The following is a 16,988-nucleotide window of genomic DNA, read 5'->3' as shown; positions in this document are numbered from 1 at the left end:
GGTCAGGACAACATCAGCATTTCATTTCATCTTGATAGTGACAAGTTGAGACTGAGCTAAGTCATGAAGCAACACGTGATCTAGAATATAGATCACCTCACTGCTGAAGTGGCTCCCATTTAATTTTACCAACCATTACTTGTTAATACTTATAAAATTCATACAATAAAAGACAAAGACCAAAATAATTACATAAAAAGGTTATCTTTATTCTTTTGGGTTGTTAGCAATGTAGTTATTTTTGGTAAAACAACTTCCTGCATGCAGTTCATCAGTATACTACGAGCCAATAATTTCCATAAAAGCAGGAGCCCATCAATATTCTAGTTCTTTTATAAGAAATGCAAAGTGTTTCACTGTCCATTGCACAAGTTCACTATTCATCCTCATGAAGGAAGATTTTTGAATAACAAATTATATTTAAAGTGTTTCTACTGCAGTGTGCACCAATAAGCAAAGCAGACAGTGTGATATTAACTCTGGGGCAAAAGCAATGTTCCTATGACTAAGATCCCTGAAAATCAATAGACAGGATTATAACATAAAAAAAGGCCTTCTATCTTGTTTCACATAAAAAGACCTACCAACAGATCAGGAAAAAAAAAATTGTACTGTCCATTTGTTTTAAAATTAATCCTTATTAAAAGCTATTTAAAGCAATTAGCAGAAATTTTCCATTACACATTGTATATTATGTTTCTGAACAGTAAAGTGCCAAAGACAGACAGCAATAAATATTAATAAGAACAGGAAAATATGTATAATTTCTTATAATGAGTCAAAAATGTTATAAAATAAACTATTCTTGAAATAAAAATAATAGATATACATTATAATTTTCTTCTAGCCCCATATTTTAAGCCATCTATTTGTCCTGTATAGTCCATTACCTTACTGCATATTTGCTGATTACAACACTCACACAAAATAAAATCTTTAATAGCAGCAAACTATTGCTTACTGGTATGAGGAATGACGGTCTTGTCAAACAGTTTTTCTTTTTAGCGTTCACATTTCTTCCCATGTTAAACTTTAACAGCTGTAGGATAATAGCAGCAAGCATGCATCAGTTAGAGCTTCCAATTATTTAAAGTATCACAGAATATATCATAATATCTACTGAAATGTTGTAAGCTAACTTACTAGGGTACATATTTGACACATATATGGTAATTAGGTCATTGTCTCCTTGTTCAAAAAGGTACCACTGTGTAAAACAACTGATTAAATAACAGAGGGTATTTTACTTACATGTATATTGCCAGCCTGAATGCAAAAAAAAATCATCTAAATCCCAGTGCAGGACAAAGATGATTTCACTACATCTTTTTGGTCATCTCAAATCTCTATGGAAGGTTACATTACAGTGGAAACCTGTCTAAATTGCCAAGAGGGCGTCAAAACCACCTCTTTCATGCACATATTTTGTGTTGCTATGATCCATCCCTGCAAAGTAGAGAAAATGAAATCTGAGGTACATATTAAGGTAGTATTTGTCCCCAAAGGTACTCTGCTATCAACTTATACTCATAGCTTTATTTTCCTAAGTGGGATACACTCATGAGAAATGAGAAGTGTAGCAACAGACTTTGGAATAAAGTATGGAAGCTACTCACGATACTACAAGGTCAAACATACCATTTAAAAATAGATATAATTTCCTATAGGCAGAATTTGTCATTTGTAGCTCTTCTGTGAAAAGAATTGTTTGAATGTTTCAGGAATTATCAGCTATCTTGTACACTGAAAGTAATTTTTTTAGTAGTTTCACAATTTTCCAAGCAGGAGCTCTATGTAGCATCATTTATTTGTATCTGAAATGGACAGTACAATAAATTAAAAACTACTAAAAGGTAATAAAAATAAATACATTAAACTTAAAGGCTAAGTTACCAACCTCTTTTCTGTGAGAATTATTCCCTTGTTTGATTTACTGACAAATTATTTATCTAGACTCTTGGCTTTTTTTATAGTTTGGTGCTTCTTTGATCTACACCCTGAGGTTTAGTAATCTGGAATTCTGGCTTTTTGCATTTAGAAGTGGCTTGAAGAGAACTATGTTCATATTATGATGCCATAATTACATATTCCTGACATTTGTGTTTCTCGGCACACAAGAGTATTATTTAGTGTTTATCGAAATAAAGAGTATTTAGATTTTTTTCTCAGCACAGCAGAACTAATAAAGCAGTATGTTATTAAAGCAAATGAAATCATGAACAAGAACTGACACATGTGGAACACAGAAAAGAGATGAAATTTACACAGTGGATACACTTACTCCACAAAAATACAGCCTTATTAGGACCCCTTAAGGGTTCCTATATTCCAAGTAGAAATTTTGTGTCTCCTCTCAATTAGTAACAGCTGATAATCAAAACTATTGTTCTGCAAGTTTGTTTCCCTGTTGCCACCGAGGATTTACTAGTGATGGATCATTTTCTTGGACAGGCACTGTCTGCAGTAGTGGGTAAATATGTAAAAACTTATAATTTTGGCATAATCCTCCAGTAAGAGTGCTACTGACAAAAACATATTTTCAAGCTTGCAAACATTCATCATGGATAAAAGTGCCTTTTATTTTTTGTTTCCTCTTCTGTCTTTTCCTTTGTCTTCCTTTTCTGATTTGTCATCTTCATATTTTTCTTTTTCTGGTTTTGTTACACTATCATAAGAAGGCGGAGCTGTGGTGGATGCAGACATATTCATTTTCTCTGGAGATGAATTTTCACTCAGCTTACCAACAATCACATCCTTTTTGATAAGCTGATCACCCCCATCCTTCTGATACATAAATGAAAGCTTCTTTACTGACTGTCTCAGAAGATGACGTCTGTAAGCACGCTGAATGATAGTGGCAGAAACTTCTTCCTGCTTTCGTTTCAGTGTGGTTGTAATTGGTTCATAGGAAGCTTTAGAAGGATTGGATGCCATAAACCGATCTTCCATCTGTATTCTGAGGGTGTCCATCTCCCCACTTTCCCCCAAAACACGCTTTGTGAAAGCAAACAAGATGTCAAGGCAGTGAATTCTGTCACCGCTCACCACAGGTAGATCCATTGCAATGAGATGAATTGTGTTTGGTTTTGGTATATTAAGAGGAGGATCTAAAGAAGCTGCAAAATCAGACAGTTTGCTGTATTCTATGAATTGTGTTGCACCAGGATCATATTTTTCCCAAACCTCATAAAACATCTCAAAGTCATCCTCACCCAAGGGTTCAGCGCTTTCTTCAGTAGCAACACTGAAGTTCTCCAAAATCACAGCAATGTACATGTTCACCACTACCAGAAAGGATATGATAATGTAGCTGACAAAGAAGAAAATCCCAACAGAAGGGTTGCCACAGTCACCTTTCACAGGGCTCCCTGGATGATCTTTATGGGGGTCACAGTCTGGATCTCCACTGTTTAGAATTGGGTTGAGTAAATTATTCCAGCCAGCGGACGTGGTGATCTGGAACAGGCAGATCATGCTGTTGCCAAACGTTTCAAAGTTGAACATGTCATCAATCCCATCTTCCTTCTTGACATAGGCAAAGTTGGACATGCCAAATATGGCATAGATGAACATGACCAGGAAGAGCAGCAGCCCAATGTTGAACAAGGCAGGGAGAGACATCATCAAAGCAAAAAGCAGAGTGCGGATTCCCTTAGCGCCTTTAATGAGGCGCAGGATTCGACCGATCCTGGCAAGCCGTACAACTCGGAACAAAGTGGGTGACACAAAGTACTTTTCTATCACCTCAGCTAGAAACATACCTGTGAAAAACATAAAAATAAATTAAGAAAGTAAGTTTTTAACACAGATTACATTTTCCACAGAAAATGTAAAATAATCAAGAGAAATTAAAATTAAGTAACTCTTCTAATTTTTGCACAACTTGATAAAGCATTAAATACACGTATAACTATATTTCATTGTGAACATAGGAATTTCTTACCTATTATTGAAAGAATAACAACCACAAAATCAAAAATATTCCAGCCAATGGTGAAGTAATAATAACGGAGTGAAAATATTTTGAAGACACATTCACCAGTGAAAAGGACAACAAAGACCAAGTTAATCCAATATAAAATATTTTGCATCAGTTCAGACTGGTCATCTGTTTCAATCATCATTGTGATCATGTTAAGACAGATTAGAACCATAATGATGATGTCAAATAGTTGCTTGGTTACAATATCAAACACCAGACCTTGCAATTTGTTCTGAGGGAAGAAAAAAGAAAAGGTTATAGTATTTTTATGTAATAAACATCTGTTTCTTCCCTCCCATTTCATTCTTCCTCTCCCAAAATATACAACCAAGCAAAAGGCTCAAAAATCTAAGTAAACCATTGTCCAATAACTTATATGCTCGTTCAAAGTTTTTCTCTCAAAACTCAACAAGCCTATATATTTCTTCATGTTCTTTGATTCTCTGTTTTCTGAGGCATAACAAATATGAGAGATTTTTCCTGCAGAACAGACATGTGTACATTTCAATTCAGAATGAAGGGGTAACTAATTAGGCTGAAACCATTTAAGAGTTAAAGGAGAAATTTTATTGTAATTGATGTACCACTGAGATTTCTCTCCAAATACAGATGACATAAGAATTGCACTATTCTTACCATTGGTCGAGGTATAGGTTTTTGTGGTTTCTTGGAGCCCAGCTTCTTCATTGCATTGTAGTATTTCTTTTGCTCTTCAGTCATGAAAATGTCTTGGCCTCCAAGGTAAATTAATAAAAGAAACCCCAAATCTGATTACAGACAAGCCTTCATATCCATTAATTCACAGCATTGCAGCACATGGTTTAAAAAAGCCCTTTAGTCATCCTTATACATTGTTACCAAAACTGAAACATAATAATTATTTCAAAGATTGTTAAAATATCTGATGAATCTTGAAGGAAAAATGAAAGAAATTATGGAGCAAAGAAAATCCCCAAAAGTTCAATTTATTTCTTCTTAAAAAAAATACATACCTGATTAATTCCATTAAATAAATTTTAAAAACTAAACCCAACTTGGAAAATGCACATTTCATAGACACTTAATAAATCTAGCATCATGATCTCCACAGTGTAAATCAATCTATAAAAATAAAAAAGTTTCAAAGGTACAAAGATACACTGTGAGCATATATGCCTTCAGGTAAAACATACCAAGAGAAACAAATTACTGATTCTCCTTTTCAGGATGTGCATTTTACCATTTGGCTATAGGTATCTCAGTTCAAATGATATATGAACAGTGTGTATGAAGCTTGATCATCCCCCTACACTGTACCTAGATCATAAGAAGCATGGGTTTACTTTGGGGTTTCTTTTCTGAATAAAAGGATTTCTAGACTGGTGTAATGCACACATGGAACACCTCTCAGAAATACAATTTATATTTTCAAGTAACTTATTTTATTCCTTTCATGCACTTGTTTGTAATTGTATTCCAGGTATGCATGATATCAAAGCAGTGGCATATGGAAATCAGCTTCAGAGTCAGGGGTGATTCTGTGACTTTGTCCCACTGAATTTGTCAAATGTAGTGCCAGTCTTAGAGTAATGATAGGTCAGAATGAAGGTGTGTTTAACTTTCAGCTGTGTCTATACATTGACATGAAGTTTTAGAAGGCAAAAGAGACCATCTTTAACAAACTCTCCTCATAAATCAAATATTCAAGTAAAATTAACTTATTGGATAGTAGGAGTTTCGGAAGAAAAACAATAAATTGATTTGATAATTATGGTGGAAATATTCTGTGACTGTTGGAAGACTTCAGTTAGTGGGAAATAAAGAATAAAAGACGAGAGCCATAAAGAAAGTGGGAAGGGGTTGGGGATTTCTTCTGCTGTCTCCCTGATGTAATGGCTATCATTAGAGATCAAGCCATTCTTGTCTCAGTGCACTGTCCCCAGGGAGAGTAAAGGCCTCAAGGCAAGATAACACACAGGAACCACAGAAAAGCACAGTTTAACTACACAGAGACAGTATGTTGCAACACGAGCTCTTTTCCCATTCATATCCCAATGGGCCTAAGTGTCAGTGATATTAAAAAAGAACAATAGTAAGAAAAATACTGCCTTGCCTTTCCTTTCCTTTCCTTTCCTTTCCTTTCCTTTCCTTTCCTTTCCTTTCCTTTCCTTTCCTTTCCTTTCCTTTCCTTTCCTTTCCTTTCCTTTCCTTTCCTTTCCTTTCCTTTCCTTTCCTTTCCTTTCCTTTCCTTTCCTTTCCTTTCCTTTCCTTTCCTTTCCTTTCCTTCCTTCCACTATGAGAAATTTCAGACACTATAATTTATCCTTGCATACATTTACTGAATGCTCAATAACAATGAAGTATTGTGAAAATGAAACATGTGGTACTTATCTTCTTTTTTTGTTGGTTGAAGTTATCTATGATGACACCAATGAATAAGTTTAGGGTGAAAAATGATCCAAAAACGATAAAGGCCACAAAGTAAAGGTACATGTACAGGTTGTGTTCATACTTGGGCTGTTTCTCTACCTACATAACACAGGAAAACAGCAAAGCATCACAAATAACAGTTAAGACAAATCAAAGATCCTGAGCAGGAGAAGTTGCATCCAGATGTACAGGGGGGTAAACCCAACTCTTTTGGAGCATACGCTACACTTGCCTCATATTTGAACTTGAAAATCTATTTAATACAGGTTTCTGTAATTGCACACATTGCAGGACTTGCCATTCCTTCCCTCTCTGTCTGTTTTCTTTGATGACATTTGACATTTCATGTAGGTCCTACTAAATTTGACAGAAATGTACAAATCTCAAAAGCAATTCAGTTCCTACAGACTATATGCAAATCAAGAGCTGGACTGAGGAGAGATGCAAACAAATATCAAGATCAAAAGAAAAATAGGTAAAAATTAGCAGATTTGGTTTTTGAGATCATCAGAGTCTGCAGCTCTAGATTAGCTTTTGCAGTGATGCCTCTTGACTATTTGGGTTATTTTTGAGGACACAGAAAAAACTTTTTTCCTGATCTGTACAATCTCAGACATAAATGAATAGAAAACCAGATCCCATTATTTTGGATTTTTACAGAAGAATTATTAGATTAGTAGTAATTTATGTAGCTTACAGCTATAATTTTTGTTACCTGATAAAAGTATAAGCACTTTGTGGGCATAGATTGTAGAAAATTCATCAGGGCTTTATGCTTAATTTTTTATATTTTAGGTCATTTCAACTACCATTCAAGAAGTCTCACATCAGTCTTAGATTTGTTTTCCCTCAGTAAATTTTATATTTACATAGTAGATTTAATATTGCACTCACTTCTGTAGAATCAACTGCAGCATACATAATCTCCATCCATCCTTTAAATGTTGCCTAAAAACAAAATTTGTTAATATTTTCTATCACAGCTCCAGTTCTGAGAACATTCTAAATAAACCAGTGTCTTCTGCAATATATTTCTGTTCATAAATATAAAGAAAATATTAGAAGTCTGGTGCATTACGAGTGAAGCATTCACAGGAAGTTCATTGCTGCGGAATATCTCCCCCCAATTCTTAAAAAACACTGCATAAATTCTAATCTTCATGGAAATTCATATAAACACTCTGTGAGATGAGTTGCAATCAATATCATCATACCAGAGAGACAGTGATTTCTCTCCCAGGGAACAGTGATGTGCTGGCTGCCATCTGTAAAGCATTACCTGAACAGGAAAGGCACTGTGCTATGTGACATCCCAGTAGAGCCAAGTCTCTCGTGTCAGGATACAGGGAACCTGCATGACCAGCTAGTCCACCTGCACAGGATGGTGTGGGTCACTCCACTGCAAACAGGGAGCTCCAAGCAGAGACTGAGTGAAGCTGCCCAGAGACTCAGTAGCTCCTTAAAGTGTGTGCCATCTAAGCCTATCACAAAACTCAGCCTGGTGTCATCTGCCAACTGCTGAGGGTGCACTCAATTCCAATACTGATGTCATTGATGGAGCTATCAGATAGTACTGGTCCTGGGGGAAATCTCTGAGAGACATCACTTACACTAAGCCACTGACTGTATGTCTTTCCACACAGCCATCCAACCAATTATTTATCCTTCTAGAGGGTCCTCATCAAACTTCCTCTGAGGGCAGGAAAGGTGTGAATGATGTTAACTGCAATCATTACACAGGTGAACTGTGGGTGCAATACATGCTACAAATACTAAAAGCAGTGCCACTCTCTAAGCTGGTAATTTATGCAATTGCCCACTGCTGTTTAGCAACAGCTACTGTTACCTCCAGAAGCAAACAGATGGCAGCCTGCTAGCACAATACTAACTACTAAACACTACCGGTTGGAAATTTTTAAAGGCAGAATAATTACCAATTGTTTACGAGTACAAATAATTTCCAAGAAGCAGTTTGTCAAATGCATTCAATTATAAATATATATGCTTGTCTTATTGGCAATTTAAAGATACTTTCTCTAAAAAGGCTCATGCCTAGAAATCTACCGCTCTCTTTTTGTTTGAAGAGCAGATAAGTCCTAGAACCTATCTATGACAACCATGGTAAAAATATTAGTCAATAAGCCTTAACAGATAAAGAAAATCTAGCTGCAGTTTTTAACCAGATATTTTAGCTACATACTGTATTTCCATAGCACTTGAAAAGGTACTAGCAGCTGGGTGCCAAGCAATCTTTTATCCATCACGTAAATATTAGATATTCCTCCTCTTCCAAAATGGCCAGAGAATGTATCACATGTTTATAATAAGCAATATTAATTAGCTCCATAGAACAAAATTATAAAGTCAAATCCATATCTATTTATTTATTTTAAAATAACATTGAAAATTATGGAATTAAATGATACCACCACTAAAACTAAGGGTGGAAAATTTATGCACTTACCACTTGAAGCAGAGAAAGATAACCAATTGCAACATTATCAAAGTTTACTTTCACATTTTTCCACCGAACATTTCCAGTAGTCCTGTTCATATCTTCACACATAGTTTTATTACTGACTTGTTCTGGTTTGAGCATCTCATTATTTGTGGTATTAACACAGTGGTAGAACTTGCCAGCAAACAAATTTACTCCCATGATGCTGAAAATTAGCCAGAATGTAAGACACACCAGAAGTACATTCATGATGGATGGGATTGCTCCAGTAAGAGCATTCACAACCACCTAGTCAATAAACAAAAAAAAAAAAAAAAATTAAAAACAACACAAGAGTTATTTGTTTTTTTAATCTAGAAGATGATTTAATGTAAAGCACTACATTACATTTAAATAATGCAAATAGAAAAGTAATAATGCATGTCATATAACCAAACATGCTACTGTTGGCCTTACTAATAGACATTAAATTAGTATTATTCCATGCTTTTATAATTTTGCATATTTTTAGGGATTTGTTTTACACATTATTTCCTTTTTATTTTCCTTACCCTCATGCCTTCAAAGCGTGACAAAGCTCTTAGAGGTCTCAAAGCTCTTAATGTTCGGAGAGATTTAATTGCACCAAATTCTGAGAAACCAAGGGCAGTAGCTACTAAGCTAACCAATGAGACCTAGAAGAAACAAAACAAAACAAAAGCACTTTTCTAAGTAGCTTCAAAATAGAAATGCCTTGAGGGGAAAAATTTTGATCTGGATATTGGCAAAAAAATTCACAGGTTCCCTAATTTTTCAGTGAAAATAAATTAAAAAAAAAGAAGAAGAAAAGGAAATTAAAGAAAAAATTAGTCTAATATTGCATGTAAATTTCAAAACAGTTTGAACAAAAACATACTTTAATCCATAATACTATCTGTGGATATGTGCGTATGTATATTTTTAATTTTTAAAAAAGTAATTTCCTCACCCTCCATGTGTTTGATTGTGGCTTGGACAGCCTGTGATACCAGTTATAAACTGGCTTCTACATACATAGAAATCCTAAATACAAAATTAGAAAACTGGAAAATTCAAAAGGTGTGTTGCAAAAAAGAAAAAAGGGGAAATATTACAAAACATCCTGTAATGATGTGCATGAGACAGAATCCCAACCTCAGCTTCATTTCAACTTTGTTTTGTAATTATCAAATAATATAATTTCACAAAAGTACACTGTTATCATAAGCTGGAAAAATCTTTGGATTTTAAAAATTGTTTGTATTTTGGACAATTAATGTGCCTACTTTTGTGGAAGAAAGGGTTTAATCCACAAGAATTTTTGAAACCTTCAGTACAGCTGGATTAACAGCTCAAAAGTTGATTTTCCTGGTGTTTTCCAGTGAAAGTCAATGACTTGTGTCCTCACTGAACCCCTCACTCCAGATGGCTATCTCCTGCTGTGTTTACACGAGGAAGTCTTCTGCAGATTTCTTTCCTCTAAGGGTAGCTCAAACAAGCTGCCAAATACAGCACAATCCCATCTTTGCTCTTCTCTGTGATACCATTTGTAATTGCACATGGAAAGCAGAGCAAAATGAGCTTTTTTATTTGTTTCGGGGCTAATTACCTGTTTCTGAAATAACTGTGAACATAACAACGGGTAAGAACTTTTGTCTGTATACCATAAGTCCTTTCCCAAACAGGGAACAGCTGGAGAGCTTAGGCTGCTAGGTACAGAACAGTTTGCCTGAAAAGATTCTGTAAAATGTCTCACAGTGATAATTTAACTTGACTGGTACTGGCAAATTTGTTCAATGCTTAGCTGGATAAAGGCATAGGACAGAAAGATAAAATTAAGATCTATTTAAGCAGTTGAGGGCAGCACCTGCATGCTAAACCAGTAGGAAGAGAAATAATTATAATTCCTTGTTAGTGGCTGAAAACAATAGCAAGTAAGTCTAGCAATAATATCAGAAAAAAGCTAAGCAGACCACCATGACTTTAGGGGTGGAAGAAGTGGGTTTACAATACAGGAGGTCAAACACTGGAAATTGCATTGCTAAGTAAGGCTTTCTCCATTCAAAACAGAGTATCTGCCTGAGCTGTCTTGTCTAACCTTGAGGTTAGAGCTACTTGAAAACCTCCAGTGGTGCCCCCCAACACAAATTGTTATATAATCTGCTGTTGTAGGACCACAAAATGCAGACACTCTAAACAAAAGATTAAGATGGCTACATGAAAACACTAAGATTGCTAAAAAAATGAAGAGCCCATGCCTATCCACACGGATACACGGTATGCCTAATCAGAATTGATCTTAAAACTGAATTCAAGATCATCATTTCCCAATACAGGCTTGTACAGAGACACTAAATCTCAATACTCCTTAAATAGTAATAGATTTACTTATTTCTATTTTATTTTCTTTCTTTTTTACCAATGACCGTTGTAATGGGAAAAAACCTCAAAATTTACGTATCACAAGCTTCTGGAAACATACTGTCTGGTTATTCATAGTATGAAAAGAGTCTAAAACATGGCATCAACAATTTTATGCAAAGGTGACAGAGTCTATCTAGATGATTGCTGCTGATTTCCCATTGATTATATAATTTTCATAATTTTTCACTTAAGTTGTAATAAAGAAAAATCAGAATGCTATAGCATTCACAAAGAAAGCAAATATACAAAAATTATATATTCACCCTTACTCAAAGACAGTCCTAACTTTTTGTCCTTTCATGTGCTAAGGTTATCTTGTTTTGGAAAATTTAGTCTTAGGGGAGGGCCTTTATACTTGCTAAGTTTTTTACAGGTCAGTACATCTTTTCTGGGAATATGTTGACTTTTCTCTTGGTGTAAATATTAACTGGGAGTTCACAACAAAAGAAGTAGAGAGGCCATGAAAGTAAAAAGCAGGAAACTGCATATCCCAGAAAAAATATATCACATATTTTCTCAAGTCACTGAGTTAGTCCATTTGCTGAGAATGGGGATCCACTGGAAAAAGAAGCACAGTTAAATGAGGAAGACAAATAAAAAATGCCACTTGTGCCTTTTCTTCCAAAAAACCTACTTTAAAAAGGGCATTAGGTAAGTTTCAATTCTAAAGATAGGGGATAAAATTTCTGTCCTAGATTCCAGGTACCATCCAATCAATAGAGTTTTCTTTTGTCCACTTGTTGAATTTCTAGTCCAACATTTTCACAAAAAGAAAGAACTCCTTTAAATGAACATATCATGCAATGTCACTAATTTAGTTTCTCTGGAGTGCAATGTCAACACTAGCTTTTAATGTTATTGTTGAAAAACAATTCTCCCCTGAAGTTCTTTGTCAGTGCCCCATTAAGCCCAGGATCAAATGCCCAATCCCAAGTGCTCACTTAAATTCCCCTTTACCTTCCTGTGTCTGTGTCCTCCTTGCTCTCTGCTGCCACATCCAGTACACTGAAATCAAATCTGTAAATCGTGCTCCCTCACCAGCTGGGACTCCACACAGTAAAACACAGAACACATGGTGTCAATGGCAGCACAAAGGCAGATTTAGTTACACACTGGATAACTGCAGCAGGGTCTTATTCACCAGTATGTATTTTCCATTCCTTTAAACCAAACATATTATTCACTGCATGTATCTCTTATCAGACTGAAGCTACATAAAACCACCTGCCTAAACAACAGAAACAGACTACTTGGAAAGGATAGTACCTACATCAACAATCAGGAAGTCCAGCCAGCACCAAGCATTAGTGAAGTAAGTCTGAAAACCATAGGCCACCCATTTTAGCACCATTTCCAGAATAAAGATGTAAGTAAAGATTTTATCAGCATAGTCCAGCAGGACTTTTATGGTCTTGCGCTGTTCAATATATATATCTTCAAAAGCCTGTAAAGAATGGGTTACATATAAGTCAGATATTGAAAAGCCTTTGAACATTACAAATTAAGCCAGAACTAAATGAAAACAGCAAAGTAAAATCACTTTCAACTTTATATGCTTTACCTTGAAAAACCAAATAACAGAAATTACAATTACATTCTTTCTGAGTTTTAAATTTTATTTTTGTCTGAAAATGGAATTACAATAAAAAGTCAGAGGTTGCCCAAAAGCTTTTTAGAAATTTCAATAATATTCAACATAGAATTATAATTTTTCACCCTGAAAAGTCCAGCCAGGTTTGTCAGAAGCCACTCTCATTATTACATCAACTTCAATTAACAAGAGACCAGATACTATGTTGATGATCTCTAGTGAATTCCTGTGGCAGGAGCTGATGGCAAGGTTTTAGTAGTGGGAGGCTGTAGAGGTGGCCACTGTGAGAAGAGGCCAGGGGACTGCTTTGTGCCAGCTCCACCATTGACACCACACAGGGAACAGCTGGGCACAACAATGAAGCTGACAGTAACTCTGGGAAAACATGTTTAAGAAAGGGCAAAGCACTGCATAGCAGTATGAGCAGTGAGGGAAAAAGTGAGAGAAACTACCCTGCAAACACCAAGGCCAGCTAAGAAGGAAGGAAAGTACCTGGTGCTTTAGGTGCTGGAGCAGAGACCAAGACAATATACAACAAATCCTGTGTCAATTAGCAACCAAAATGAAACCAAATATGTGAAGCAACAAAAGTCCCTAAGAATAGTAAAAAGAAATTCGAGAGTTCCTATGTAACAGTCCAGAAATACTGCAACTAAAACTGTAGCAAAAAATTAACTAAGAACATGATGAATTCAGTATCTACTTTGCGGGACAATTTTCCGTTTAAGTAAAACAATTTTTTCATGCATACATTTCCCTTTTCACGATTTTTGTAATTTCTTAAGTAAGATTTTTAGCATAATCCCTTTCATAAACACACACGTCACCTAGCAGTCATCAACATTTTAATGTAATCTAAATTAAATGTAATACACAAAATATTCTGGGAATTTAGTTCGAAGTTTTCTTCAAAGGCAACTTCAATGTTTTATTCTTAAGGAATTCATGTGTTATAATACTACTTAGAAAAACATTTTTATAGGTACTATTTCTATGGGTGCAAGCTCTACTTACCAGAGCACCACTGCTGAGAAGAATCATGAAGACAATGAATGATTCAAACCAGTTGTGCTCTACTATGTTGTAACAGGTTTTTCGAAGGTTCCACCAGATTCTTCCTCTTGTGCTCTCTGTACTGCCTCTACAGCATTTAAACTTCCGTACACAGCCTAATTGCACAAACATTAAGAAACTGTTATATGCTACAATTTTTATTATCCTGAAAAATAAAATTATTCTTAGCTAGCTTCTGTTTCACAAAGTTCAAGTTACTTCAGGCCACTTATGCCACTTATCTTTTCAATTTTATACTTTGTTTTAACATGAGTGTACACAATTTTTCCTCTGATGCTACATCAAGTTTATAGTAAAGGACAGTCATCTAACGGAACTAATTTTCATTTACAAACACATTTTAAAATTTAATTATTCCGTTTATATACAGATAATTAAAGAATATATGCAAATTGTCAGGGAGTAGAAACAACAAGCATACATGGCAACTTCCACATGAACTTGTTCAAGAATACAGAAGGTTCTTTTAAAAGAACTGTTGCCTTTTAGAAAAGGTTTAAATAAATCAGACATTAATACTATTTTTTACAATGCTGAGGAACAACTGATGCTCCATGGGCAGATGAAGGATAACTCTTTACATAAGCAAATGTTTTAACAGGAGAAAATGAGAGCTTTTCCAATGTGATACAGATTTGTGGCAACTGTCCACAGAAATTTGCCTCACATTGGAGAGCTCCCAACTTTATCTTGGGGCCTTCAAGGCACTGTTGGTAATGAATCTCAGTAACTGCCTAATTAATTCTTTAAAAATTATGAATCACATAGAAACAAAACCAAGTTGACATGACTTTAACCGATCCTGAAGGCATTCTGGTTTTCCTGTGAAGTGTCATTAAGTTCATATGTTACAAATAAGTTACACTGTATTTCATCATCTCAGCTAAAACAGCTACCACTGTGAAGAACATGAACTACCTCACCTTCAACCACTCAACACGCTTATACTATGAAAAAATAAATCTTATGTCCAAGAATGAGTTGGACACACAAACAAGGATAAGGAAGAATTTTAATATATTGTCAAATTATTTGAGAAGGATACATTTTTTTGTTGGATTTTTTTTTAATTAAGAACTTGATATAGTCAATTCATCCCCACACTAACAATTCCGGTATATAAAGACCAGTAAAATAATACTTCAAAGGACAAAGGTTCCAGCCTAATATCAAAGATGTCTGCAAAACAGTGAACTAAAAAGCATGAACAAGATAGGGGAGTTAATCCTGGACCATATTTTGTTCTGAATTATTTTACTCATGATTTAAAAGGAAATTAAGATCCATAATATCAAAAAAACGCAGAAATTCTTTCCTACATAGTAAATTTCAGTAGTCCCCTAGAAGATGCAGCTATTCAGAACTAAAATAAATCAAAATATTTAAGGACCTGCAAGTATGCTGTTCTCACTTCTTTACTTAAATAGATACACAGGATCTCATCCACGTGTTTTAACCCACAGTATATTTATAAAACCTCTCTCCCCATTAATGGTGCAATCTGAACAAAAGTTTATTGCTTGAGTCAAAATCTCCATCGAATGAATGATGGTGCATTAGGAAGTGATCAATCATATGATTTCATTTTAAATTTCTTAGTAAAGTGAGCCTAGTGTAGGGTTTGATCTTGCAGATTTCACTACTGACAAAGTAATTTAAATTAACAGAATTACTGTCTGCTGAGAATAAGTTTGTAGAATTGAGCCTAGTGATTATTTTGAAATATTAAAAAATTACTACATACACACATATTGAACTTTGCTTTAACAAATAGTACTTTGTAGATGTCAGTATTGCTATCTACAGCAGGCAAAGTTAATCATACCCTAAGACTTGATGAATTACGATCCAGGACTGCTATAGCAAATAGCTTCCTTGAAGAGCCAATGTTTGTTGCAAACAAGCAAAATGTAATTGCTAGGCCCAAATTTTATTTCCATACCTTCTGTAAAGCATGCTTGTATTTCTGATGCTTTTTCTGGTTCACTTTCGCTTTTTTCTTCTCCAAAGACAGTTAAATTAACTGTACTTCCTTCTGATGAGCTGGAAAAATCTAGCTTCTGAAAATAAAATTCAGTTATATTTTTACTTTATTAATATTGATATTTTTAGAAGTGTAATTAACCAAGCATGCAACACCATGTGCCGATAATAAGAACAACAATGTTTTTCACCGGAAATACAAAAAAACATCCACACGTAGCAGTCAATGCTGTTGAAATGTGCATAAATTGCCACTTTCTATCTACAGATTGTACAGCGTCTCATGGAATCTTTCATGGAATTTCAGAATTTCTAGAACATTAACTGTTACCAAGTTGATTTGCTGGTACATATTCTATTTATTTTGCTTCCTACTATTACTTTCTTATACATTTCAACTGGCATTAATTTGCATTCTTCTTTGCCAATGCACATATGTAGTACATTGTGCATTCTGAAACTACCCATTACTCTGGTACACATACCTGTACAGTCAACACCCAGAAATAATTTTGGGTTTTTTCTGGGTTTTTTAAATAATTAATATTATAATTAAGTAAGTCATATTATTAAAATGATCCTCAAACATAAAAACAAACATTCACACACAAAACCCCAGCCCCATTCCAATACAAGAATAAGAAATATATTATTTTGCAATCCGCCTGTGTACTGCAGAGATGTGGACATTTTAAGGGAATATGTGGTGTCCTGTACACTTAAGTTAAGTATGAGTACCAAACTAAATCAGAGTAGTTTTGGTCACAGCATTCTCTGACATTTTACAATGTTACCATCAAGAGGTATAAAACATCTGTAATGAAGTCACACAAGTAAATGTCTGTAGGGAATGATGTAAGCACACTTTATAAAACAACCTCAGTTTTGCTAAATCAACACCAATTTTACTAATTTAGTTATATTTTTATGATTAAGAGATATCTAAGAGATAAATGCAGATAAGTTACTATCCAATGAAGTTGTATTTACATCTCAACTGTTAAATGTGAAAGGACACGATTATTTTTGTTAATAAATAATTTTTTGTTTGTAAAAGAATAGTCAATATG

At 34.8% G+C, this 16,988-nt stretch overlaps 1 protein-coding gene across 9 annotated transcripts in view; it reads right to left on the bottom strand.

The window, feature by feature from the left end:
- Positions 1–2,122: 2,122 nt before the first annotated feature.
- The window catches only part of LOC132075315 (sodium channel protein type 2 subunit alpha-like), a 40,034-nt gene continuing 25,168 nt past the window's right edge, over positions 2,123–16,988 (bottom strand). For 6 of the 9 annotated variants that reach the window (XM_059475608.1, XM_059475610.1, XM_059475611.1 and 3 more), the window contains exons 17-26: positions 15,878–15,995; positions 13,876–14,030; positions 12,541–12,714; positions 9,401–9,523; positions 8,856–9,137; positions 7,286–7,339; positions 6,353–6,490; positions 4,619–4,723; positions 3,944–4,214; positions 2,123–3,761 (exon numbers count right to left, since the gene is read on the bottom strand). In XM_059475608.1, the coding sequence (XP_059331591.1) occupies positions 2,578–3,761; positions 3,944–4,214; positions 4,619–4,723; positions 6,353–6,490; positions 7,286–7,339; positions 8,856–9,137; positions 9,401–9,523; positions 12,541–12,714; positions 13,876–14,030; positions 15,878–15,995 (2,604 nt within the window). In that variant the 3' untranslated portion in view covers positions 2,123–2,577. Of the gene's footprint in view, positions 3,762–3,943; positions 4,215–4,618; positions 4,724–6,352; positions 6,491–7,281; positions 7,340–8,855; positions 9,138–9,400; positions 9,524–12,540; positions 12,715–13,875; positions 14,031–15,877; positions 15,996–16,988 lie in introns of all 9 variants that reach the window. The other 3 variants (XM_059475616.1, XM_059475613.1, XM_059475615.1) reach the window with 1 other exon arrangement.

Source organism: Ammospiza nelsoni, chromosome 7 (assembly GCF_027579445.1).
Source record: "Ammospiza nelsoni isolate bAmmNel1 chromosome 7, bAmmNel1.pri, whole genome shotgun sequence".
Lineage (NCBI taxonomy): Eukaryota > Metazoa > Chordata > Aves > Passeriformes > Passerellidae > Ammospiza > Ammospiza nelsoni.
Note: the sequence above shows the minus strand (reverse complement) of the source record. Positions and strands in the feature narration are given on the sequence as shown.